Here is a 27,995-nt window from a genome sequence, read left to right as displayed (position 1 = left end):
ACCGATCAAGTGACCACACTATGAATTGCGGCACCATGCATTTTATTTCACTGCAAGTTCAACTAAACAAATATTTGTCAGATGATAAGACAGTTCGTATATATGTACAATGCAAATGTGTGATGTAGTCCCAAATGTAAAAATCAAAAGCAAAACCAGTGCAGCATAAATGGATGCTACGGTACAAGTTAATATCCATGCAAAAGGAAGCCTCATGTCACTGCTTTGAGGAAGAGCAACTTATTTTGAATGGCTTTACGTATGCAACACGCAGCTAAAGCAAAGTATTTTAATTAGGATTCACCTCCTGTGTATGTGAACATATGATTATTTGTTAGGGTCATGATATTTTAATATGAGATGGCTGGAGCTTGTGGGAAAGTCTGGAAAAGTAAACATGAATGAAGGTTCAATCAACATAACAGCAATGGCGAGGCCAGTAGGATGAAGAAAAGAAAAAACTGTTGCTCCGCCTAATTGCAGTGACTCCGAACACAGCCCCCACAACTGGCACTGCACTTCTAAGGCGACGTCTTGCTTGCACACCTGGGAGGGGAAAATGAAATAGATTTGCATCAGACTAAATACACCATTACTCATAACACATTCACAGGACACATTCGAATGTAAGATGTCACAACCATAACCCCAAGTGTGTTAAAATCTGCAGGAAACTCCTCAGCCCTGTCAAGATAACCCAAATGAACTGATCAATGTGGCTGCAAAAATGTTTTTTTTTATGAGTGGGGGTAGCACAAAGAACAGACTAAGAAAGCGTGATGACAAACATGCACTGAACAGCAAACTGAAAGTTTCTTGCAAAAAAATAAAATATATACAGAAGACTTCCATTATTTCGATCCCGACTAAAGGTCCCAGATGGGGCCCATGCTTTTCTATGGGCTAAAACTTATTTCAAACCTGAACAGTCTGCCCACATGTGCCTGATCACTAAGGTGACTCCAATGACCCTTTGGTGGCAGCGTCTGTCTCGGTGGAGAGATGCTGCATTGAGCACGTTACTTACCATCAAAAGCACCATTTTTGACCTGCCCTGCCCCCCTAGGAAGATTTTCAAGCAATAATGCCAGCTCACAACATTCGATTAGGGTACAGTTAAACCTCGATATAACCAAGTCGGTAAAATTGGCAATTTGCTTTGTTATATCGAAATTTTGTTCTACTGAAATTCCACCTTTTATGCGAGTAAGTAGAGTTGCCGATCGATTTTTCTTGCATGGAAAGGGGCTGCAGAATTTTCCGAATTATCGGACAATCAAAAAACAATAAAGCTAAATTGAATGAGAGAACAATTCCATTTGACGAATTTGGGAGTCGGCGATGGATGATACGGTTTTATGCCACGTCAACGACATCTTCAGATCGGTGGTATGAATTAAGCGGAGCCAGCCCCGCTTTCGTGCGCAATCCGTCCAAATGGCTGATAGTGTCGCCTGCACTGCGACGACGCTATCATGAAAAGCACCGGCAGCGAAGGGTGAATGCTTAGTCTGCCTCTCGCTCCAACGGGTCACTGAAACTTGAGATTACACAAGCTCCAATACTAAATGTGCAGGAAGATGGCTTATCTGACGGCATGCCCACTCTTTGCACACGTGGTAGATCACCTCTAAAGCTGGGTGCGCAGCTGCGTATAGACAAGAACGGCACCACCGAGTGGTGCTGCCGCAAGAGCGCCGCATGTGGGGAAAAATTCAACTAGCGGGTGTACACCTCTTCCATCTCTCGTTCACACAACCTTGATTGCCTCTTGAGCTGCGTGTGTTTGGGCACATTTCATACCGCGCGCGGTGTGTGCCTAGTTTGTGTACGTGGATATTTTATTCGAAGGACGATGTACACGTTTCTATTGACCTTAAGAAGATCGGTATGCTTGACGATTATTTTCATGGCTGCAATGCAGCGAAAGGGCAGCGTCTGTTTAGCCATGTAAGTGACTGAGCAGGTAATTGGAAACATCGTATATGCCGCCGGAAACATCGTCAGCACATACGATGCGTGTTAGCTAAAGTCATTGTTGCAGTTTCCCATGAAATGTTTGCTACAAATCCGTGTTGTCTCTGATGGTGACAATGGACTTCCATCGACACTCTGCGGAAATACTAAACAAAATACAGTAAAACCTCTTTAAACTGTACCCGCTTAAACAGTAGTTTCCTTTTAAAAGTAGTAAAGTCAAATCCCCGACTTAGCGGCCATTGAACATAATGTGTTTTGTATCCGCATAAACCACACCAGCTTATTGCATACGTGTCAGTTAACACGTAGTGTTTCCACTTTTCGTCGCGCAAACATGGCAGTGCGTCGTATCCATCGGGCAGCCCGGCAGAACAACAAACCTCAGACATCGGAACAACGGCCTGCAAGCGCCCTGTGCGTTTGCGTGTGAAGCCACATCAACATCAACATCATTTCGGCGCCGTGCCAGAGAGCGTCAAGTTGGTCCTTTATTCTATGGAGCGTTGTGGCGTAGTGCAAGCGAGGACTCGAGTCATGCCGAAGCTTGGATAAAAAAGGCGCCGGGCGCTCAGCATAGAAGAAAAATAGACATTGTTCGTGCTGTAGAACATGACACGAAGTCGGTGCTGGCACGCAACAGGGATCTACTGTTATCTACAATGTGCATCGTTTGGAATGCGAAGTTGCTTGGAAGCGCTGCTGCGACTGCGAAGAGATGGCTATGAGGTTCGACTTTTCGCCATCGTTGCCTCTGTTGTTGTCGAAGTGTGGACTAGCGACAGTGGTGAGGACGACATGGAAAGCGACAGCGTGGGAAATTCAGGCCCAACAATGGCAGAAGCTGCGCGTTACATCAGCCTCATGAATGCAATCGTCACGGTGATAACAGCACCCCACAATGAAAAAGGCGCCCTGTGACTTCTGCAGCGCTACCGCGCGCGTGCACGGAGAATACGTAACGCCAACGAGGAATCTGCCATGCAAGTTTTTGCCGAGAAGAGGGGGCTGGCGGAAAAGCTGGCACGCAGCTTCAGTAAGTTTGAGGCCGCTGCCGTCGCTGCTAGGCCGCCGCGGCATCAAACGAAAATAACGCTTTTGTCGCGCGACAGGTAAGTGGGCGATCTCGTGCTATTTCGGTTAAACAGTACTACCGTTTAGTACGTACTTTTTCTGAGCTCCGGCCAACTACGGTTTAACGAGGTTTCACTGCATATCGCCGCATAGCACAAGTACTACATGCGCACACAACTTTAACTAGTATGTCCCCTACAATATAGAATTGATGCAGCAATGTAAATAAAATAGCCTGGCCATTTTTTAATAGTGCTCAAGAAGTGGAAGATAGAAGTATTAGTAATCATTTCTGCTTCAGCAATGCTGGCGCGACCAAGACGCGGGCGTGTATCGTCCAGTAACTCGATCGATCGGTGCAGTGGTGATGCAGGAATGAACTTCGGTCATGTTCAATGCATCATGCACATATTCATGAGAACTTCGGCCACTGCTAGCGCATGCAACAGAAGTGGTTTCCATTCTTGGGCAGTGCACACACAAACGAAACACGAGAAAGAAGGGAGGACAAGTGCTGGTCGAACAACTTAAAGTTTTTATACGAATACAGTCAAACCCGACTATATCGAACCCGTTTACATTGAATTATTCTATATATCTAACAATTTCTGGACACGGTATAGTTACAATGAGTATATATAGCAAAAATTACGCTTACACCGAACAAAAATAGCAGCGACTCCCAATATACTGAAAGTCAAGCGGTGGGAAAGTGCCCCCAGAAGTTGGCTTTCCCTCGTGGTCGTGGGAAAACCCGGCTGTGCGGCTCGATCCAACAGCTCTCCCTACCGTGACTGCGCTGCCTCGGATGAGCCGCCGAAACCCCCCTGCAAGAAATGATCCTGGCCCGCCCGCAGCGCTTGCTCAGACAGTCAGTCAGAGGCTCTTGTGCCATCGTCGTGCAAGACATAGAATGTGCGATTGTCTCGCTGCTTTTTTGGTTCATTGTGTGTGCGCCTTGTGGGCCTTCTTCCGCAGTGTTGCCGTGATGACGTGGCAGAATTCGCCTTTCGCCGTGAAGCTCGAAATCATAAATCGGGTTGAACGCGGTGAGAAGTTGGATGTCCCCGCAGTGTGCAAGATTCCGAGGAGCACTCTCAGCACGATCTTGAAGAATAAGGGGGAGATTAGGGTTAAAGCGACCAAACTCGCGACTCGGTGCCCGACGTGTATGAGTGGTTCATCCGAAATTGCTTCAGCCGTGCCGGCTTCCGTGTGCTCGGTGATGACTGTAAATTCTGATGAATGCGAGAAAGTCGTTGCCGGTGTTGCCGAAGTTTGGAGCGAGCTGTTAGAATTTCCGGAAGCTATTGAGGAATCAACAGTGGACGAGTTTGTGAGTGCAAATGACGGTGTAGCGACCACGGGAGAGCCCGAAAATGAAGACTACATTGCCGACATCGTACCGAGCACTAGTGAAAGTGTGCACAATGAGGAAAGCAACGACGGTCCTATGCCCACATCATCCAAAGTGATTGGTGCGCCCACACTAGTCCGGTGCTTCTGCGCAAATGCGGAAGGTTGCGGCCTCAGCTGCTCCGACTCCTTAGACAATGTGGAGAAGTGTGTGCGTCACAGGCAGCGAAATTGCCAAAGCAGAAGAAAATGCAGGACTATTTCATGCGAAACTAAGCTAGTTTCATCAATAAAGTGATTTTATAAATGGTATGTGCTTTTATGACATCCAATTATTTAGCAGGCTTATATCGAATTATGCTTTATATCGAACTGATAGTAGCTTTTTTTGCGAGTTCGATATAACCGGGTTCGACTGTAAAACGATCACTGTACAGTAGAACCCCGCTGTTACGTTCCTCACTGCTGCGTTTTCCCGGCTGCTACGTCGTTTTCATCCGGTCCCGGCATAGCTTCCATAGGATCCAATGTATAAGGAACCCCGCTGTTACGTAGTAGCTGTGAAAACGTTCCCGCATGATGCGTCGCAACCCGAACCCGCCTGGGCTAAAGTAGGCAACGCGCTCCATCCGCCATTTTGGCTTTTGACGAGTTTTGACCGGGCTTGGCTATGGAACTGGCTGCAAGAAGCCGCACGCCAGTTCGAGAGGCCGCCACTAGGTGGCCATTCGTGAAAAATGCTCTCACTATCATCACTGTGATTACGGTCACATGGTTTGTTGGATGGGTCGACTCACGGAGGAAGGAAACTCAGGAGAGGCCCTGACGTCACTTTTTGTGAAGCTATAGCTAAAGGGAAGCTGGAAGTTGGCGTTGCTCATGGCGTTGCTCCGCCTATCGGGCCAGCTCTCCTCTCTTGTTTACATTTCTCGCGAAACCACGCCGCGCTGCGCGCAACCGGGCTGATCGGACGTGCGCGCTCCGCAGCAATACTACTAAACAATCGTTAGCAAGTTAGCATGATTATGCCAAAGAGGGCAAAATTTCCCGCAGCTATTCCTTCGTCCGTTGCCATTGCCGTGGTGCGGTGACGAGGAGGAGCACGAGCCGCATGATGCCGGGGAGTTGCCAAATCGTAGCTTTGGAGAAGCCTACGCGGCTCTGGACCTCCTCCGCAGGTACGTCGCACCTCACAGCGACGCTGACAGCAATGCGGCCTTCCGGGCTATCGAGAAACGTGTGGTGATTTCTAGCGAGCGAAAGAAATGGCAAGCCACCATTCTAGACATTTTTAAGTTCTAAGCGTACTCTGTGGAAATAAATTGTCTATAGCTGAAGCTGCACTTTTTTCATTCATTTTCGGAGCTTTCCTCACTGTTGCGTTTTCCCGGCTGTTACGTTTTGTTTCCTCGGTCCGGTGAAAAACGTATGAACGGGGTTCCACTGTATTTACTAGCGTAATGATCGCACTTTTTGGTCAAAAAAATTGACGCATATTTAGGGGTGCAATCATTATGCAGGTTAAATTTCCCACGAAAAGAAACATTTTCTTGTTTCATCCCGCATTGCTGCGGGATGACAAGCAGGCGGCTGCCGCTGTCAATGCGGGACACCAATACAAAGATGGCGGCTGGCGGAGCAAGCCGAACGCTCTGAACGCAATTCTTTTTCTTGTCGAGAGTACATTACGCACATTGAAACAGTTTCTTCCATATCAGTAATGAATAATATCGTTAATATCGGCAAGTTTGCGACAATAACGTAGCCATGTCCACTTTGAGGGGACAGAAACAGAGATGGGCGCGCTTAGCTACCAGTGACATAGAAACACATGGCGGGCATGCTGCGGAAACTGCGGCATACGTCTTCACTGCTAGCCTAATACGGCACGTTTCCGCTAAGGGTGGGTGAATATCTTAGCTGTGTTACAAGCGTCGGCGTATGAATAGGGTACACTTCTAACATATCAGTGTAAACGTGGCCACTATCGTTGCCGCTCAAGATTTGTTGCATGCCCACGAGTGCAGATGAGAGGAATTGAAAGGCGCCCTTTATGTTGTTATTGTTGACCAAAACCAAAAACCATTATGAAGCCTACAAATAATAAAGCCGAGGCAAGTTTGGTTGTAGCTATTATTTTTTTTCATGGAAGTGTGGAAAGTAATAAAAGGAATGACATGAGGAATCTGCTTAAGAATGTTGGGTGCGTGCAGACCGCTGGTACATCTTCAAGAATCGTCTGCGTAGCGTTCGACAGATGGTAAGCGCGATCGTCATTAGCTAGACTTAGCAAACGACATATCGCTGCGACAAGTTCAGGGTGCGATCATTACACGGGAAAGAAAAAAAAAATCGAATTTTGACGACGAAATTCAGGGGTGCGATCATTATGCGAGTAAATACGGTATATACCGAGTAATCATGAAACTCGTGTGGGTTACATATAAAAACTGTCCTACACTCATGAGTGATCAATGAACGAGATCGCTTCGTTTGCCAGTTGTTTACTTCGTTCGGCGCACCGCAGTAATCCACGTCTGTCGTCTGCTCTTTTCGTACCATTTTCTTGTGAATCGGCAGAATTTCACTGGTGGCATTAACCCTTTCTCGTTTACATTGCTGTTGTGACAGTTAACAACACAATAATAATTTCCAATCATTCGAAGAGGCGCCGTCGCAAACAAGAGACGTTTCGCACACGTGGGTGCGACCTTGAAGGGAAGCGGCGGAAATGTACACCCGTTAGAGGTGAAATCGTTTCGCCAGGGGAGAAACGAGCGCAGAATTTCTTGGACAAGGAACTGCTCCAACATGTCAAAATCGGCAATATAAAGCATCGATCACCGGTGATAGATTTGAATAGGCGTGGCAACGAAAGAGTTAAGCTAAATTCAAGGCAATGGCCAGTTTGGCTGACATACAAAAGGCCACAACAATATGGTACAGCCAACGACTGAATTTTCGGACATGCCCGATATTTCGGACGTCTTCGCTGCACCGCCACAAGCCCCATAGAATCAATGTATAAGGACATCTGAAGTTTCGGACGCTCGAACCCCCCGTCGTCCAATTTTTCCGGACTTTTCGACGTGACGAAAGGTCCTTTGGCTCTTCGCGCAGCGCCCTTGAGAAGGAAATCGACTTGCAGCCGAAGCATATCACTGCTTTGAACCACAACTAGCCGAATCTAGCTGTCACACACCGATTTGGTCTGGCCACGCTGGCTATGTTCATCGCCGCACTTCCGCCTCCGGCGGAGTTTCCGGAGCAGCGCCATTTCGTTTGTTTGCACAGGCCACGTTTTGGCTAGCATGGTGTGTGGTTGTGCTGTTGTGTCAAGTGTGCTCTGCGACGCTAAGCCTAGGTGCTTCGACACTCATCAGCGAACTCCACTGTTCGCAACTTGAGGATTTCACTTGCCTTCGATGGCCCCCCTCCGTCTTCATCCTCCTTGCCGATGGCATCGAAGCGCTGAAAGCAGTACCGTCGGTTAACGATGGAGAAGAAAGCCGCCATTATTAAGCAAGTCGTGAGCGGCCGACCACAGGCTGACGTGAGCAAGGACTTCGGCATTTCTAAGCAAACAGTTTCGGATTTCCTCAAGAACAAGGGCAAGATCTTGGAAGTGACTGAGAAACCATCTAGTTCCCAAAAAAAGAATGCAAGCCAAGGTGTTCATCCAAAGCTTGAGGAAGCTCTCGTCGTGTGGCTTAATTCGATGATATCAAAGCGGTTGCCGGTCTCGGGGCTCAAATGGACACTGAGGATTTTAAATTTAGTGATGGATGGTTGAGGAACTTTAAACATCGGAATGACCTCAACTTCAAGATGTGCGGTGAGAGGGGCGCCGTCGACAGTGCAGTTATTGAGCAGTACCGCAACGAAAAACTTCAGTCTTTGTTGCAGCAGTTCTCTGCAGACAACGTTTTCAACTGCGGCGAAACTGGTTTGTTCTTTAAGATGTTGCTGGAAAGAACGCTCGCTTTTGCTGGTGACCCATGCCATGGTGGCAAGCACAGTAAAGAACGGCTGACCGTTCTTGTCGGCAGCAACATGTCTGGCAGCGAGAAGCTTCCCTTGTTAGTAATCGGGAAGTCAAAGAATCTGAGGTGCTTTAAAGGGGCAACGCTGGCAGTGTTAAACGGAGCCAACGGGAAGGCATGGGTGACTCAGCAGTTCAAAAGTTACGTATGCAGGTTGGACAGGAAGTTTGAGCTTCAGAACAGACGTGTCGTGCTCTTCATTGACAACTGCGCCGCTCATGGTCATCAAAAATTTGAAGGCTGTCCAGCTGGAATTCATGCCACCCAACACGACTGCAGTCCTCCAACCAATGGACCAAGGCGTCGTCCGCAATCTGAAACTTTTGTACCGTTCACGGGTACTAAACCGCATGGTGCTGTGTGCGGAAAACAGCAAAGGCTACAACGTTGATCTTCGGTCTGCTGTTGGAATGCTTGCGGACGCATGGAAGGCAGTGAGGCAAGACACGATTTGCAACTTTTTTCGCCACGCGGGCTTCGTACTCGCCACAGAGGAATCAGACTTGCCTGAAAGCAACAACACGATTGACGTGTGCCCGCCCATGGACGATGTGATCACTGACCTCGGCTCTGCTGGGGTTTTCATACCCACGGAAATAACTTTTGAACAGTTTGTTGACGCTGACAACAAGCTCGACTTCTGCGCAGAACTGACTGACGAGGAAATAGTTCATCAGGTTGTGGGGGATTCAGAAGACTTCGATGTTTAAAATGAGGAGCCAATGCCGGCGCCGTCTACAGGCACAGAGTTGACGCGAGCACTGTTGACTCTTTCAACGGTGTACAGTGCTGACATGACCCTTGTTCAGATCGAGGCGAATATGATTGCATGCAACCGGAACGCCGTCCAAACAACAATCAACAAGTTCTTCAAGCCACTGCAGCAATAACACCGGCTGCCCGACGATGCACATGTACATAATAAACCGGCAGTTGGCTGCATACAGTTTTTGAACGCCTCTTTTTATAGCTATTTCACTGATGCTTTGGCAGGGTTTCGGAAGCCTGGTACTTCGCCCTTTACCTCTAGATACGAGAAAAAAAGAAAAAAGGTGAGTTTTTTTGGACTGCCTGAATTTTTGGACGTTTTTACGTTCCCTAGAGGGTCCGAAAAATCGGTCGTTGACTGTATAGAGTAAATGTTAAATTTAAGGCAATGGCCAGTTTAGCTGATATACAAAAGGCCACAAGAATATGGCACAGAGTAATTGTTGTTACACAGGCAAGGCACACATTTAGGTACCCTTCACTGACTGAACATTCTTTGAAAGGGGCATGTTTGTGAACTATCGGTCAAATGGCATTAAGGTTCTTTGCTGAAAATGCTAGTATTCACTTCAAACTGTAATGCCACTTTCTTTATCCTGTGTGAAATGCAGTGGGAGTGTATTACAGCTGCATTCTTCCATGCACCATTTTCCCAGGGTTTTTCCAACTGGTCATCCTTTAGTTTCTTTACCAGGCAGTCACATGCAGAGCGTGCAAAATCGCCGGCTGTGCGAAATGAGACAAATGCAACTGCTCGCATGTGAGACTGTCGCTGGAAGTGTGCCACTTAGCAAAAATGTGAGGGAAAGAGAGCGAGAGAGAGAGAGACAAAAGAAGAAAAAGAAGGCAGGGCCCATGACCTATTCGTCACTCGATCCTCCGGCTCCAGTATGGGAGAATGCAGGAAAGGAATTTCGCTTGCGGAGGCTAGACTGGGCATGCGGTGTGTGTATGTTGGCGCTGAAGCTCGCCTCCTGAAATCACAGGTTCTCGACACAGCAAATATTTCTCTCTGAACTAATTTGAAGAACTGTTGAGGCAGAACACTCCTTACAGGGAATGTAACAACTTCCAGTGTCTAACCAAACTTTGCCATGTGGCCTGGTGAGGGCTCCTTTAACACACTAGGCGGACACTGGGCATAGAATAATAAAGTCCTTTACATCTATACTAAACACAAAAGAAATGCCACATTTATTCGAATCTAGGCCGATAGTCTTTAATAGCAACTGAAAAATGCGGTGTATAGCTAGTTTCAGCCAGAAAAGTCGATATCGCAACCGCTACTAGCTGCGCCAATAGCCAACTGAAGTAGACGCGTGACGTCGCCATTCTGACCTGCGTTGTATTGAAGTGCAGCGTGGCGTTATTGTAATTGCATCAAACAGGGGATGCCACTATGCTGCCGCTTTCAAACAAAAAGTTGTGCTAGCTGCAGAGGCATCGTCAAGCCAGGCGGGACTTCAGCATCAATGAGAAAAATTTCCATTGTTGGAGGGGGCAACGGGAGACGCTTCTTGCGTGTGCCGGCTGCACTGAGGAGATGATAGTGATAAGGAAGATAGCGACTTGTAATAAGCTTGGCATGTTCATTTTCAATAAATGCTGTTTTAATTTTGTGAATGCTATCCTTGCTTTTTTTGTCTGGCCTACATTCCAGGTAGGTTTTTTTTTTTTTTTTTTCTGGCTTGGGACTTTAGGGAGTCCGCTTAGAATCGGGGCCAGCATAGATTATGAGTAAATATGATATGTGGGTTGTCCCTTCATAAAATCTCCTACAGTTACAGAACACTTCACAAGGACTGGAGCATCAACTGTTGGCGTAAGTGAGATGGTAAAAAACACGAAACAGCATAAAGCCACGTAGAATGTTTAGAAATACAGTCGAACCCGACTATATCGAACTCATTTACATCGAATTATTCTATATATCGAACCATTTCTGGTCACGGTATAGTTACAATGAGTATATACAGTCGCCGACCGTTTATTCGGACCTCACGGGGACTGCGGAAATGTCCGAATAAACAGGTGTCCGAAAAAGCAGATTAAGAAAAAAAAATGAAATCCTTTATTTCCACGCACTTATTCGGGCTCGGCAGTAGGCTTGAAGAAATCGTGAGTGCGCCGTTGCACGCTGTCCCGTTTACGCGCAATCAGATAAGCCTGAATCTCGGAGAGGGTCGTACGGTCACTATAGGCGGCTGAAAGCGCAGTCACTGCTTGTGCACGCTCCGCATGCGACGGCAGCGTAGCACATGGTGCGTCATCTTCCGACTCGGAGTCATCGTCCGGCGGAGCAGCAGAAACCTGACGAACGATCTCGCCGTCGTTGAGTTCTGCGCATGTCAGTACAGCAGTGTCAGCACTTGTGAAACTGTCAAATGAGACGGTGTCCGGAATCACAATGCAACCACTGCGCAGGTCTCGGCAGAATATTTTCCGCGTCAGTAGGGAGCACATCGGAAGGCGACAAATCTTAGGCCTCCCGGCACCCGCTTGCCGGCATTCCCCAGCGCAGTCTGCGCGGGCACTGTCGGCGCCATTAGACACTTGATGCGATGTTTCCGTACGCCACGTTGGATCACCGAAACCTCGACACAGCACACAACGCAAACACCACCGTGCCGACACCAGTCGCACGAACGAAAAACGTGCTACTCGCAGCGTCGTGCGCGAAAGAAAGAAATCAGCTGCTGGATTGTCTTGACATGGCTTACTAAGCTGAAACCGGAACTACTGTACGACCACTCTATCGAACCAGGCAGAAACGATGATGATGAGCGGGGATTTCCAGTAGCGCCACTTCGTGGGGAAGCAAGGAGGCTCCGTTCAAAACAAAAATGGCGTTCAGCAAGTCGAACTATGCGCCGCGGTCAGAGTTGGTGCATGATGCCCTCGAACGAGTTGGCTCAAGAAGTGTCCGAAAAATCAGACGAGGGGTTGCAGGGCGTCCGAACTTTCGGCAGTTGTTATACATTATGGTCTATGGGGAGAATGGCGGTGCCGCGAAGCTGACCGAATAATCGGGCATGTCCGAATTTTTGGAGTCCGGAAAATCGGTCGGCGACTGTATAGCAAAAATTACGCTTACATTGAACAAATATTGCAGTGACTCCCGATATATTGAACGTCAAGCGGCGGAAAAGTGCCCCCAGAAGTTGGCTTTCCCTCGCGGTAGCAGGGAAACCCGGCGGCGCGGCTCCATCCAACCGCTCTCCCTACCGTGACCGCGCTGCCTCGGGCTGTTCGCTGTTCGGGCGAGCCGTCGACACTCCCCCTGCCGCGCATAGTGGAGTCTATTAGGCCACATCCTCCCTCTTTATCATCTTTCACTTTCCACCCCTTCTCCCCTGACGACGCTTCGCCGTGCTCCCTCACGGGTTGCAGAATCAAGCGTCCTTCCTTTCCTTAGATCACTATCTAGCGATACTCCCCAGCAAAAAATTATCCTGGCCCGCCTACAGCGCTTGCTCAGACAGCCAATCAGAGGCTCTTGTGCTCTCTTCGTCCAAGATGGCGAAAGTGCGAGTTGTCTGGCTGCTTCTCTGGTTTATCGTGTTTGTGCCTTGTGGGCCTTCTCCCGCAGTGTTGCCGTGATGAAGCGGCAGAATTCGCCTTTCGTCGTGAAGCTCGAAATCATAAATCGCGTCGAACGCGATGAGAAGTTAGTTGTCCCCGCAGCGTGCAAAATTCCGAGGAGCACTCTCGGCACGATTATGGCTAAAGTGGCCAGACTCGCAACCCGGTGCCCATGGCGCCCGATGCGTACGCACGGCCGTGTACGAGGGGTTCTTCATACGTGCCGGTTTCCGCGTGCTCGGTGAGGACTGTAAATTCTGATCAACGCAACGAAGCCGTTGCCGGTTTTGCCAAAGTTTGGAGCAAGCTGTCAAAATTTCCGGGACATTCGAATCAACATTGGACGAGTTTGTGAGTGCAGATGATGGTGTCGCAACCACGGTGGAGCCCGGAAACGAAGACTACATCGCCGACATCGTACCGAGCACAAATGAAAGTAGGCACATTGAGGAAAGCAACTACGGTCCTTTGCCCACAACCTCCGAAGTGATTGGTGCACTCGCATTAGTCCGGCGCTTCTGCGCGAACGCGGAAGGTTGCGGCCTCAGCTGCTCCGACTCCTTAGACAACGTGGGGAAGTGCGTGCGTCGCAGGCAGCGAAATTGCCCAAGCAGAAGAAAATGCAGGACTAATTTATGCCAAACTAAGCCAGTTTCATTAATAAAGTGATTTTATAAATGGTATGTGCTTTTATGACATCCAATTATTTAGCAGGCTTATATCGAATTATGTTCTATATCGAACTGATAGGAGTTTTTTTGCGAGTTCGATATAGCCGGGTTTGACTGTAGTTGTTCTTAAAGGGTTTCCCTGCTTAAGCGTTCTCACAGTAAATAATGCATTCAGCAAAAGGCCTTTTTCCATCTTCACAGGATTCGACAAGCTGTTCCAATTGAATTCTTTGAGCACTTCAACAGCATGAGTTTTTATCTTACTAGAATCATCCAAAATGTTCTGGAAACACTTTTGAACTGCCGACTGTTCCTTCTAGAAGAAAAGACCCTCTGGCATAATTACAAAGTGGTCTTTCTAGTCAGACTCAAGGACGCGCAGACCTGTGATCCCAAAATAATCAACAGACCCAAGTGCCACTTTAGAAAGGGTGCGCCAGAAGACTTGGCAATTACATTTGCACAACCATGAATCTTAACCAACTTGACCAATTCTCTGCTTTTTTATTAATGTCCTATGACACCACTGCCATGAAGCACGGCATGCAACCAGTCATTCATACACTTTGGAAAATGAACAATTTCAGTCACTTCGTCGCAGCTTAAGAATTGTGCAGGTGGTGTGGAAGTTTAATAAAAGAAAAAGTACTACCTTCGTGCCTTGCCCCATGTCTACCGCCGTCCTCGGCCCCTAGCACCACCTCGTCCTCGGCCACGGCCTCTGCCCCTTCCACGACCGCGACCCATTGTGGCTGCACAGAAAAAGACGTCTAATAAGTACACATTGGCAAACGTGTCGCACCCAAACAAATGTAGAAATGTCACCAGCTGTACACATCACCGAAAAAGACATCTAATAAGTACACATTGGCAAACATGTCGCACCCAAAAAAATGTAGAAATGCCACCAGCTGTACATATCACAGAAAAAGACATCTAATAAGTACACATTGGCAAACGTGTCTCACCCAAAAAAATGTTGAAATGTCACCAGCTGTACATAACTGCAGACCCCTAATATATGCTGCAATGATAACTGAAAGTATCAGCACACTTCACGACGAACAGTGAACAAACAGCTTAATAAACAGTCCCCAAACACATGCTGCACTGTGTTCCAAAAGGATTCGCTCCAATTGGATTTTTTCAAGAAACTTTAAATCAACGTTTTTTATATTTTCCTGCAGCAAGAAGTGCTCTAGTACTTGTATACATGTTTCTTGAGATAAGGAAGTTCAATGCCGCAGTGAATAAGCAGATGCACACAAATATATACAAAGAATATGTCATTTTAAGAAAGTGTCAATTGCTGTCAAATTAAATAAAGACCCCAGCAAAGTTGTTTTACTTTAACCCTTTCGCTGTCGGACATTTCTGGCCGTGACGCCCCCCCAGTGACGGCTTGGTTTCAGCGAACGAGCATACCAGGGAATGAACATAGCAATTTATTTTTGTTTATAATTGGTCTACAAATAACATTGTCAATGAAATATGCACATTTCAGTGTTCTGCAGCTGTTAGTGATCATCATCATCATCATCATCATCAGCTGCTTGACTATAAATGAGGGTAACATGAAAAAAAAAAACTGCTCAATACTTCTTGAGAGTGTGGTAGATCTTGAAGCATGGGTCCAGGCACAAGCCTTTGTCGCACTCGGCGCACATCACACGGGTGTCTTTCCTTTTCTTTTGCCCTCGAACAGTGTTCGCACACACGTGACACCTCCGTTGGGTGCGGCTCCCTTTGGCTTCGCTCGGAGGAACCATCTGAGGAAAGTGTCGGGCTGTTAGCCTCGTCGGGTCATCACCACTCCGTCTTCCACCTCTCCTCCTAGCAGTGTGGAACTCTTGGATCAGTTGGTACACGACATTCAAGCGAAATTCGCCCAATGTTTTGCGTCCACCATTTTCACGCCACAAGATGAAGGCATTTAGAAGGCACATGTCCATAATATGAAAAAAAAAACTTTTTGTACCACTTGAGGCTCTTCCTAATGCTTTCACTGAAACTCATCATCATGTCCGTCTTGTCCACTAATCCCATCTTCATATTGTATTCGAGAACACATGCGGGCTTTCGCTTGTTCTCGCCTGTTACCCTATCGACCTTCCCTGTGTCTTCCAGACGTGCATCATGCATCGACGTTAGGACATGTACATCTCTCTTATCATGCCATTTGAGCGCAAGAAGCGCCTTGGTGTGATATGACTCCACTTCCCCTTTCTTCATCTTTTTTGAGAAATTTGGAAGCCCCTTCCTGTTGGTCCGAACAGTTCCACATGCGTTGGTTTTTTTATCTTGAAGGCAGTTGAACAGTGCTGGACTACTGTACCAATTATCCACAAATAGCGAATGTCCTTTTCCGAGGTAGTCTTGAAGTAGCTCTAGAACGACGGAGCCAGAAAATCCCAAATCCTTGACCATGGTTATGTTTGTCGTCGCTCCAGTGTATACAACAAATTTCAGTATGTAGCCGGTTTTCACATCGCAGAGAACAAATAACTTGACACCAAAGCGGTGCCTCTTTGAAGGAATGTACTGCCGAAATGACAGCCGCCCTTTCCATGGCATCATAGACTCGTCTATGCACAGGTCTTGGTGCGGAATTAGTAGGCTGCTCAGCTTGTCCTGAATTGCTTGCATAAATGGCCGCACTGTTCTCAGCCGATCTGCGATATCTGTGGAGTCGCTCAGATGGAGAAGCCGCAGGAGGAGCAGGAAGCGGTTCAAAGAAAAAATGGTTGCAAAGAATGGGGTGTGCAACATAGGGTTCATGCTCCAGTAGTCCTGCAAGGCATTCTTTTTTACCAGGCCCCTCAGCAGAACGACCGCAAGGAAACAGTACATTTCTGCTGCATCGGTCTCCACCCAAGCTCTCAGCCGCGACGTGCGCGCAACTCCTTGTGCGCTTGTCTTCACTAGCGCGAACCGATTCGTTTCACTCACGATGTGTGAAATGATTGGCTCATCAAAAAACAGCTTGAAATAATCACCTTCTTGCGTATCCGGTTGTAGGGTTGCGCTCGCGGACGGTCCTGAACGTGACGCGTCGAAAGGAAACAACGTCGGTGAGAAATCTCCTTTCTTCCACATAGCTTCCGTTTGCCGCGCACGCTTCCGGGATGATGGTCCTGCGGTTTCACCATCCGAATCTGATGATTCAGAACTCACTTCTTCCTCAGATGAGACGCTGTCCGACTCGGAAGAGCCACTGCTCCAACGAGCAGACGAAGGTCCCGCGCGCGCAGCCATCCGAAACTAACCGCGGGCAGGGAGGATGCGCTTTCAATCGCCCGCACAACGGAGAGATACATGACGTTGTGTGATCAAGAAGATAAAGTGAGATGGAAAAAGGATAAAACAAAGTTTGAGGGGCTTTACATTTACTGCAGCAAGCCGGAAGCGAAGGTGCGGCGAGAGAAGCAATCATGTGTCGATCTCTCTTCGGAGAGGCAACGGCGCGTGCCCCTGAACTTGACGCGCCGTAGCAGACGCACCAACAGAAGAAAAAAATAAAAACCTTCAAACCAGCGGAGATGGCAGAACAACCCTTGAACCCATAGCCACACGCGCGCGACGCATGATCCAGCGAACGCGGAGCGACCGTGCCACTGAGCAAGGAGAAAAAGGAGAAAGGGGGGAGTGGCAGTCGCACCGTACTCTTCAATACATGTATCAACACAGTGCTGGGTGAAAATACGAACTTGTAGAAATATTCTACAGATGGCGGGGCCAATCCAGGAACGCCAGCTTCGCGCTCAGGCGCGAAATTTTGAACGCACGATAGAGAACGTACCGGTACGTCAGTGACACAGAGGGGCGGGAACGCCATGACGTACCGGTACGTCGGTGACAGCGAAAGGGTTAATTTGAACTTTCTTGAATGTCATGTTCGTGCTATTGAATGATGTGAGCATGAAATATGTATAAAATAACTGATTAGTATTAATTTATTAAATTTAAGCTTAATTTAAATCTATTGTAGGATCACCCTGGATGGAATGGTAAAGGTCATGTATAAACAGAAAGCACCAAACTGAATTTGTGCAGCCAAACGGAAACTGCCAGCACCGCAGTCAATATTGCATGCGACAGCCTCAATTTGTGGCGGCGAAACCATGTGCAAGCATAAATTGGCCCCATAGCCTCGACCATCACAAAATTTAAAATAAACAACTAGAGCAAGTCAGTAGACAAATTTTCCATGCTGGTAGTACTGATTTTTGCCTATATTCATTCCTTTACCCTCAGATTAATAGAACATTTTTGCAAACCCTTCCGCGCTTGAGAAATTGGCCACTGTATTAGTTTTCAGGCTTTCAGTGTAATGATGTTTCAGAATAACGAACTAATTTCTGCAGTCCTCTGTAGTTACTTATGTAGAGATTCCACTGTATAATTGAATCTAGAGCACTCGGAACCTTTTCAGTGTCACTAAGTTGCGATCCAAAGCTTTATTTCTATAGATTCTGGATATCACTAAGAGCAAAGCTTGTTGAGATGCCATGTGAGTTGAAAAACAGAACAGCGACTTTGCATACTGAGACTCGGGCATTTGAGATGCACATCTTGAAGCAACAGTCGTCAGTAGGTGGGTGACGCGGAGGATTTTTAATGAGGTAGACATTGTGCACTGAATGCTGCACGAGGTTATTTTGCAGCAGCAGGGTTGCTGGTAACACTTCATATTGTCACGTAGTAGTGACGGTGAATAATACAGCGGCAAACCTGTGAATGACGAAATGAACTTTTATTGGGCGAACTTGTGCCCACAAAAGCAAGTTACACTCAAAGCACAGCAATATAGCGGTGAACGCGGTCGGTGATCGGCGAAATGTAATCAGCCGGTCAAGTGCGTCGGCTTTTATACATGAGTCATCGAAGGTTCCAGAGTAATGGCTGGTGCCCGCATGCCTTCCAGAAAGTTCTATAGAACTTGCGTTGCACATGCAATCGATTACACAAGCTTCTGTGACAATAGACAGCAGATAGAACCATCTATAACATTTGAGAAACTTCCGATACATGCAAGTGCATCCCACACTGAGCGATAACATTTGTTAGACAGTGAAAAGCAGTCACCCGAAAAAGATAAACAAGTACATGTGTCAATATAAAAGCAAGCATAACATTTCAATAAAACAAAAGTGTTTTAGTCGTGCAAAGGAGCCTTACCAGCCTCTTTCTTCTTAGCCTTGGCTTTGGGCGTGTCATCAATGAGCAGTGTCTCCAATGGCAGGCTGTCTGGCAAGAGGTAATATCGAATGTTGTTGCCTCGGATGCTCAAACTATCAAGCTGCACTGGTTCACGATTTTTCATTGTCATCTTGACAGCTTTCAGGTGAGTGTTCATGGCCACATCAACACCTGCAGATCAAATAATGTGTCAACACTGCTACATGCACAAGGAATAATAGCACAGATGAAATAATGATAACTGCCATTGCCAGGACAACATTCACAATGAATGCTCCACTTATTCCAATATAAGCCAGCCATTTTCCCCCAGAAATATTTTTCCAAGCCTAGAGGAACTGTTTGGGGTTGCCAAGTACTCATTACAGAAAGCAAGCATGAGACCAAGAAGGCATGCTGAACCGTTTGACCGCCAAGCCCTTTGAGGGGGTATTCAGTAATTAGAATGGTGTATTTCGTCAAAATATCCAGTTTATTTTTCTTTTCTTTCACAATTCTCAGGTGTTCCTTTAGCACACGGGGAAATATCAGAAAAGTGATAGAGAAGTTGAGCAAATAGCACTTCTCTAGTGTGCTGTCAACAAAAATCGGGTGTCGAGAGGTGCCATTGGACTGTGGCTTTTCACTGACACAACACTGCCATTTTGGAATCATCGTAAAGATGAGATCTGAGCTTGCGATAGCCACAGCGCCATATTTCATCGTGCAATGATCAAGAGCAAAAGAAGCGAATGAAAATTGGACAAACATTGCGTTGCGATTCGTTTTTACTGCAACATGGTTACAGCAAGTGCTCCTATTGGCCGACGCAAATGTTTATGAGCATTTTGACAATGGCAAGCTGTGCATTTCTTTGTCGCGACAATTTTTTTGACGATTGTGATAGGATGCATCGCTGGTTCACACAAGTTTCGTTAGTCCATCTAAAATGCTAAATTAGTGAATGTACAATTCGAAATGATGGAATGGTCATACCAGAAAAATAAAAGGCTTAGTTGCATGTACTCCTCCATGAATAAAATCTTTACAGCCAACTTACACTCACATTGTTTACCATGAATGTTTCACTTTAAATGCCAGGTGGTGGTGTTGCTGCACCACAGTTCCAATGATTTCTTGTAATCAACATGACTTTGCTTTGCATTGTTGTAAGACATTGGTTGGTGAGAAACTATTTACACTAAAGGAAAGTTCACTTTATTCAGAGCCACCGCAAGCGTGTTCGGTTAGTATTATAATACAGTACAATCAATGAAGTGTTTTAGTATGCTGCAATGTGCAACCATGATATGTGCCAGTAAATGCCTCTCTGAGCAGCTGCCCAGATGGTTGCACATTGCACTAAATCCCTTTACCTCTTTACTATTTTGTAGTTTCCATCTAATGTATGCACAAGTGCACAGGACTTCCCACCGCACCCAGGCAAATCTTTCTTAGAGAATGTCACTCTACAAATCCTTCAAGTGGGCCATCATTATGACAAAATAACTAAGAAAGCACGAATGGTGTGCTCTGTGTAGAAGGAATGGAAGGACTTCGACACACTATTTGAGGATATGTACACGATTGCGAAGCATGGTTTGTACAGGACACAGACATACATAGTTACCCAGCCCTTCTATTTATGCTTAAAAGAAAGCATATGAGACCTTTAAAATACAACTGCAGCTTGCTTCGTGTGCACCAAACAGCCTTATTTAAAACATGCAAATAACAGCTACACTAACAACTTAAAGTGATGTTTTCATATGTGCTCTACAAGCCTTCAAGCTCAAGAAGCCTTGTATTGACATTGTGACCATAAAGTAATTAAGAAGCTTGTTAATGAGAAACACTATATTATTGGTACAGAAAATACTGGAGGCTTCTGCAGGAAGTTGCCAGCCAGATATAATCAGTTTCATCCTCAAAGTTTGCTCCATGTCAGTAGGGATACACTTAAATACATACACAACCTTCGTGTATGTATAAACTTCATGTTTCTGCAATAACCACCTCATGCTGTTCTAGTTAACATGTTTTTGAACAGTGTAAATTTGCAGTACAGAAAAATTCTTAAGAACGATGCATTTTGCAACATGGTTTGTGTCTGTATTTCTTCCAAGTTGGTGCTAGGAATAAGGAACATCGAAAAAGGTTATGCATAGAGTACTGGCTGAATTCAATTATGTAATTACAATATGCCCTCTAGTCATCATTTAAAAATTTAATTAATGAATAAATTTTAATGAATAATCATACTGGGATTTATTTTGTTCACTGATGTGCACAGCAGCTATGAAGGTTGGTCCGTAAAAATTTTGTGCCTAAAATGGTTGTCGCAGAAACATGCAGTGGTATAACGCATGATCGCTTGTACACACATGAGGCAACACTGCCAAATGTCTAGAGTAGGAGGCAACGGGATCGCGCCGAGACGGACAGATGCCGACAGCTAAGTTCTATTTCTATTTTTATTTCTAATTGCAGCGGCGGGAAATCTGAATGGAGATAGGGCCAGCATAGGAACGTAGGTTGCAGAGAATTGGAGCACTGCGAAGCCAGGCGAACACTTAGCCAAAGTAGGGCGATAAAGTAGGTCGTGGCCAACACATAACAGTCAGGACTAAATGTTTAATAGTTAGGGCTAAAAGTGTGTTTTTTTTCGTCCTTTCTGTCCTTTTTTTTCTTTTTTCCCCTGGTTATTGGTTTGGTTATTTTACTAGCTCTCTTTATTCTTCTAGAGATTCCCAGTGGTCTTTATTATAGTTAATTTTTTTCCTCGCTTTTACACTGTTAAATAACAGTAGGACAAGAGAATTCATGGGATGACCGGCTAGAAAAGCCAAGGAGGAAGGTGGGGACCTCGTCCAGTGTGAGAGGTGTGAACAATGGTGTTATTTGGATGAAACGACATTCAAAACCGTGGCGGAGGCGGAAGGGAACGGCTTCGTGTGCAGGCTGTGTAAGGTGATTGAGAATTTGGAGAAGCAGCTAAAGAGTGAAATGGAGAGGACAAAGGAGGAACTCGAGAAAGAAAAAACGAAACGCGCAGAGTTTGAGGAAAGGGTCGAGAGGGAGTGGGCCTCAAGAATGGAGGCTGTAGAACGGAAATGGAGTGAGGAGCGAGAGAAAGGGCAGCAATTGGAAAAACAATTGAAAGAGATGAGAGAGAGAGAAGCTGAGAGGGAGGCACAGCAGGAACTAAAGGAAAAGGAAGCAGGAGGATCACCCAGTGGAGCAGAATTGGGGGCGGACACGTTAACGTGGGGACCGCGGGAGACACAGGTACAGAGGGATGAGACGACAGGAGGAAGGCAAGATTTGCTTGAAGACAGAAAGGTCTGGGTCGTTGGAAGCTCCAACGTATCGCGAATGCAAACAGCACTCCTCAGAACAGTGCAGTATGACAGACGGGTGAAGGTCGAATGCATGCCGGGGGCTCGATTCGAAGCGGTGGCGGAGAGAGCCAAAAGCAAACTGAATGAAAACAGAGAGGGAAGAAACCTGGTAATTTTGCACGCTGGGGTGAATGACATCCTGCAGAATAGGGGGCGAATGCTGGGCAGACAGATTCAAGAGGGAGTGGCGAAATTAAGGGCGATCTCTGAGGCGGTGCACATCGCCCTGTGTTCTGTCCCAGAGGTCAGGGGACAGGGCCCTTTCATTGAAGAACAGGTAGTGGCGGCAAATGTAATGATTAGGGAATTGGGGTGAGCCCTCAGGTGTGATGTGGTGGAGGTGAACAGAATGACTGGGGGGAAAAACTTCCACCCTTTCGGCCCGGATGGCATTCACTACACTACACCAGCGGGATGGCAGGTAGGAACGAGGGTGGGTCGTAGGGCTCAGGCTTTTTTGCAGGCACGCAGGGCGACCCTGCATGGCAAAACGTAAAAGATGAAGGACAGGGGAGGGGGGGCAGGACAGGAGCACGGAGGAGGAAGAGGAAGAAGGCAGTAAATGTGGGGTTCAACATGCAGGGGGGAAGAAATCGCATTAAGTGGGATGAAATAGAACAGTTACAAACGGAAAATTTTCAGGTATATGGAGTTGCCGAAACCCATTTAAGAGATGAGGAAGAGCCACCATTCATTGCGGGATACACCTGGGTTGGGTGCAACAGAAAAAGGAAAGAACGCAGAGGAGGAGGCCTTGGGGCGCTAGTGAAGGGACAGGACTGGGAAAGGGTAAGGGAGAGCTGCAGTGAGCACATGTGGCTCAAGGGCACCATAGGGAATGTTGAGACAATCCTGGGAGTTGTGTATCTGAAAATGGGGAATGAGTCGAAAGAGGAGAATGCAAAACATTTCAAATGTATGGCCAAGGACATCAGGGAGTTAGCCATGAAACGGGAGATAATCATCCTAGGGGACATGAATGCACATTTGGAATACTTTGACGGGGCGACAGATGCAACAGGGCAGATGTTAGTAGATTTTTGTGAGGCTCATGATTTTGTGATAGTTAATACTGAAATTAAATGCGACGGGAAAATAACATGGGAAAGAAATAACACCCACTCGACAATCGACTACTGCCTAATGTCCCACAACCTGTATGAACGGTTGGGATGTATGGAAATTGATGGGGAGGTACAAAAAGCCTGGGGAGTGATCACAAACGAATCAAAATCAGTTTTGGAAGGACAGTACCACTGGTAGAAACTAAAGAAAGGAAAGGTATGAGCAAATTGAATGACAGGCAGCTACAAGAAGTGGCGAAAAACATTGAAAGCATGGTATCCAAGCAACCGCAAAGGGCATGGACATACGACGAGTTAATAGGTATTTTTAAACGAGAGCTAGAGAAGGGACAGATTAGGAAACTAGGAAGTAAGCAGGGAAAATATAAACCGAAAAGCTGGTGGGACCGAGACGTTAAGCAGGCCATAGAGCAACGCAAAGATGCGTACAGAAAACACAGAGCAGTGAAGAAAAGGGGAGCCACACCAGAAGAGGTGGAGACAAAATGGGAGGATTACCTTGCAATGAAAAGAGAAGCATTGGCATTCATTCAAGCCAAGATAGCAAAAGTTGGGGTAAAGTGGATGTTAGAGATACGAAAAAAAGACAGAAATGCCTCTAAGAAATTTTGGGAACACATAAGGCAAGAGAGTAAGAAGAAAGAGGTGGTTCAGCACTCACTGACCACACCAGAAGGAACAAAGGTAGAGGGAGAGGAAGCTCAGGAATATATTAGGTTAACAATAGAGGCAGCATTTGCAGAGCCAGTGGGTAGCGAAATGGAGAACAATGACAACAGCAGGACAGAATTAGAGGAGGAGTACAGAAGGATGACAAGTAAGGAATGGGACAGAATTGAACACAAGGTCCCCGTGGGAACAGCGACAGGACCTGATGGCATACCTATAAAATTGATAAGCATATTAGGCCACAAAAGTAAATTAAAATTACGACAACTTATTGAACAAATAGTAGTAGGGGGAGATCTTCCACAGGACTGGAAATCAAGCAGAATGATATTAGTTTACAAAGGTAAGGGAAGCAAGGACAACATTAAATCCTACAGGCCAATAACTATCACATCAGTCATATACAGAGTAGCAATACAGATGGTGAAAAAGAGAATGGAGGAATGGGCAGAACGTGAAGAGATCTTGGGAGAACTGCAGAATGGATTTAGAAGGAACAGAAGGCTAGATGATAATTTATTTGTTATAACACAGTGCATAGAGATAGCGACAGCCAGGCAGAAACCGCTATGGATAGCTTTTTTAGACATTAGAGGAGCCTATGATAATGTAAACAGAGAAAAGTTATGGAGCCAGTTGAGGGAATATGGTCTAGATAGAAAGATGATTGAGATCCTACAACAAGTTTATACAGATAACGAGGTAGAGATAACATGGGAGGGGGAAACTACAAAGCCAGCTAAAATAAGAAGAGGTCTCAGGCAGGGCTGTCCATTGTCGCCTCTGCTTTTTATGATTTACATGAGCAAAATGGAAAAGAGACTAGAACAGAGCACAATAGGAACTGACATAAGCTATATGCTGGAAGGGCAGAAGGTAGCTCAAGTACTAGCCGGACTGATGTATGCAGATGATATTGTACTGCTTGCTGACACCCGAGTAGGGCTACAGGAACTAATGAGCATATGTGGAGAGGAGGGAGAAAAATTGGGACTGCAATTCAGTAGAGAGAAGTCTGGGATAATAGTATACAATGAAGAAAGGGGGGAACCATTGGAAATACAAAGCACTAAGATTGATCATGTTGAAAAATACAAGTATTTGGGCATATGGCTAAACGAGGGCAAAAAGTACTTGGAAGAACAGGAAAAAATTATGATTGAAAAAGTGAAAAGGAACTCGGCTGTAATGAAACACAAGGCACTTTGGAACTATAATAGGTACGAGGTGGTTAGGGGCGTATGGAAAGGGGTTATGGTACCTGGCCTCACATTCGGAAATTCAGTACTGTGCATGAAATCGGAAGTTCAGGCATGCATGGAAACGAGACAGAGAAGTGTAGGCAGGTTGGCCTTAGGAGCACACGGGAACACCCCTAATGAGGGAGTGCAGGGGGACATGGGATGGACGTCATTCGAAGGTAGAGAGGCAATAAGTAAACTAAAATTTGAACAGAGACTCCCAGCACTGGAGGAAAAAAGGTGGGCAGGAAAAGTGTACAAATATCTGTACATGAAAAGTTTGAACACAAAGTGGACACTCAGAACGAGGAAGCTGAGGAATAGATACCTACAGCTGAGGGAGGGGGTCCAACGTGGTTCTAGTGTGGGAAAGGAGGTGAAGGAGACGGAAAGAAAAATGTGGGAAGAAAGAATGCTCGGAAAGCCAGCGCCATCAATGTATAGGTCACAAAAACAGGAGATTAAGAGAGAGCTCTTATTTGATAACTCGCGGGCCAGCTCACTTTTATTCGAAGCTAGGACGGGGGTTTTGAGAACGAAAACATACAGGGCTAAATTTGAAGACGTGGACCTTCGGTGCACAGCTTGCGGAGCCGAAATGGAGACCACTGAGCATATAGTGCTGAGATGCACAGACCTTCGCCCGACCCTGGCAGAGGGAACAGCGGCAGATATGGAAGGGACATTAGGTTTTCCCCGGGAACGAGGGCAAATAGACGAGAAAAGAGTGGCAGTAACGAAGGGGAGGCTAGAGGATTGGTGGAGGAAGTCAAGGGAGAGATACCATAAATCGGGGAGATAATGTTTCCTCTACTTTTTTAGATAGTTATCTTGGGGGGAGGAGGGGAGTGAAAACTAGCTTAAGGAAAAGAGGATATAAAGAAATGAAAAAAAAATAATAAAATAGGAGGGGGAGCAAAAGGCTAGGTGGCGCCAGCTGCCGCCCGTTACAAAGGGTATAGCCGCCATCCATCAATCCATCCATAGGTCAACATTGGACAATATTATGACACGCAAGTATCAGCTGTTATGCCAATGTGACTTTTCGTTCCCAAGCACTGAATGCCAGCATGTAATATCAATATGAAGGAGAAATGGTGTCAATGCTGTCAAGTTCTCTAACTTGCATGCATACTTGCTACTGCCAGATGCAAAAAGGAGTTACTTGGCGCTAAGCGAAATAGCAAGTCGCCTATTGTACAATAAGTTGCCACTCACAGGATAACATGCACACCCCCCCGACAGATCTGGACCATTCACAATTTCTCTAAAGAACGGACAATCGAAATCCAAGGAGAGTCAATACGGAGACACATTTACATTACTACAGAGATTGGTCTTTCTGTTTATATAACACTGACCCTCCTTAACCAAATGCATGCCATCTCAAAAATAAATGCAGGGCAAGAACTGCGCACTACAGTCAAAAATATCTTGAAACACTGATGCTAAACCGTGCTTGTAGCATACAGCTCACATAACCTACTGTTATTATCAACCAGGTTCCACACGCACATTTTTTTCTTGTGATCACGTCTAACTAAATGTGGCTTTGTTTACTTGCTATGTGTGTAATCTGTTTTGAAGAGCCGTAGCATTGGACCTCAGCAATTGCAATGATCGAAAATGTGGCAAACAGGCAACACTGCTTTGAAAAATAACTACAAGTGTAAAGGAAGGGTGACAGTTTGTCAAACTGTTTGTGCTGTCATATGCATATACATTAAATATGACATTCTTTTGCACGCATGCACACACACACATAAATTTTTTTTTTTTCTTCTCTATAACAATGACAACTTGCAGTTATGGCTCGGCACAGCTACGCAGTGCGTAACACTTGCTACGATGAGTTTCAAATGTTAGAGCAGTTTTTTATTACATGTTCATTCGGCTACATGGAGTAGCCAAATGAGCATGTAAAACAACTTTTAGACCTAAAGCAAAAGACGCACAAATCCTGCAAACAGGGATCTCCCAGAAAGCAAGGCGATTCTGCCCGAGTTTGCACAAAAAACATTATTAAATGAGCAGAATAATAGACTTAACTTCTGCATCCCGCCCATTTACTGTTGGCGACAATGTTTGAAGTTTCTAAAATAGTTGGCTACTGGTAACAATTACTAGGACGACTTCAGCTTTATCAGTAGTAGCCTGCCTTTGCAAAAAGAAATCGAAGCATTCCACTATGATGCTAATGAAAAATCGTTCCATAGAAGGACGTATGTCCTTTTCTCAACAATATTACAAGCCCTTTCTTACAAAGTTTCTGAACAAGCCGATCACAAACACTTTGACCAACGACCACAGCTGAGAAAACATTGGCAACCAACAGAACACGAGCATAGTACAGCGTACTACTAGCAAAAGAACCGCTATAATACGCACCAGTTATCGTGCCATGGACCTGAGTACCATTCTTCAGCTCTACTGTCACAGTTTCGTGACTTAGTTTCATCAAAAATCTGCAGAAAGATTGGGAAGCGTCATTTGGAAGCCCGGGTGATAAGAGCATTAAACACAGCTCCCGCAAAACAGGCACGTCTATGAAGAAAAAAAATAATAAAAAACGTATCCATGCCGACAATCAGTTTGAAGAGCAAATTCATTGGCAGCAACAGGCAAGCGTAATAAAATGCATGTAAATCGGACCAAAACACAAAACGGGAGCGACACCGAAAGAAACGATGTTCCGAGAGATACACAGCACAGAGGACGGAACTCACAACATAATTATCAGTGCTTTCAATTATACGTTACGCAACTTACAATACAGATTATACATTACCTGACTAATTTCATGATTACGATGGATTATGAAGCCGACCGAGCTACCAACGCTAACGTTTTGTTTACGCGAATGCCGGTGTTTTTAAAATGGCGCGTTGCACTGCCTTCGATATTTAACCAAATCTAGAGAAAATTGTCAAACGCTGGAAGGCAACTAATG

The 27,995-nt window shown here is 46.0% G+C and overlaps 2 protein-coding genes across 2 annotated transcripts in view; one reads left to right on the top strand and one right to left on the bottom strand.

The window, feature by feature from the left end:
• The window catches only part of LOC126545717 (uncharacterized), a 502,749-nt gene that overhangs the window by 285,453 nt on the left and 189,301 nt on the right, over positions 1–27,995 (top strand). The window lies entirely within an intron of this gene.
• On the bottom strand, positions 26–27,942 carry SmD1 (small ribonucleoprotein particle protein SmD1). The gene is made up of 5 exons (XM_050193669.3): positions 27,834–27,942; positions 27,434–27,510; positions 18,650–18,841; positions 14,124–14,223; positions 26–546 (listed from the first exon to the last, which is right to left on the bottom strand). Exons 1-4 carry the CDS (start codon positions 27,845–27,847, stop codon positions 14,144–14,146), a joined length of 363 nt encoding a protein of 120 aa, XP_050049626.1. The 5' UTR covers positions 27,848–27,942; the 3' UTR covers positions 26–546; positions 14,124–14,143.

This window comes from Dermacentor andersoni, chromosome 1 (assembly GCF_023375885.2).
Source record: "Dermacentor andersoni chromosome 1, qqDerAnde1_hic_scaffold, whole genome shotgun sequence".
In the NCBI taxonomy this organism is placed as follows: domain Eukaryota; kingdom Metazoa; phylum Arthropoda; class Arachnida; order Ixodida; family Ixodidae; genus Dermacentor; species Dermacentor andersoni.
This window is presented reverse-complemented; position numbering and strand designations above follow the sequence as displayed.

Excerpts from the sequence above, each read along its gene's own strand:
- SmD1 (XM_050193669.3), bottom strand. Across the intron at positions 18,842-27,433 it reads GGTCCATGGCACGATAACTG|GTGTTGATGTGGCCATGAAC; the intron begins GTGCGTATTATA and ends TTTGATCTGCAG. Across the intron at positions 14,224-18,649 it reads GGCTAAGAAGAAAGAGGCTG|CCACAATGGGTCGCGGTCGT; the intron begins GTAAGGCTCCTT and ends TTTTCTGTGCAG.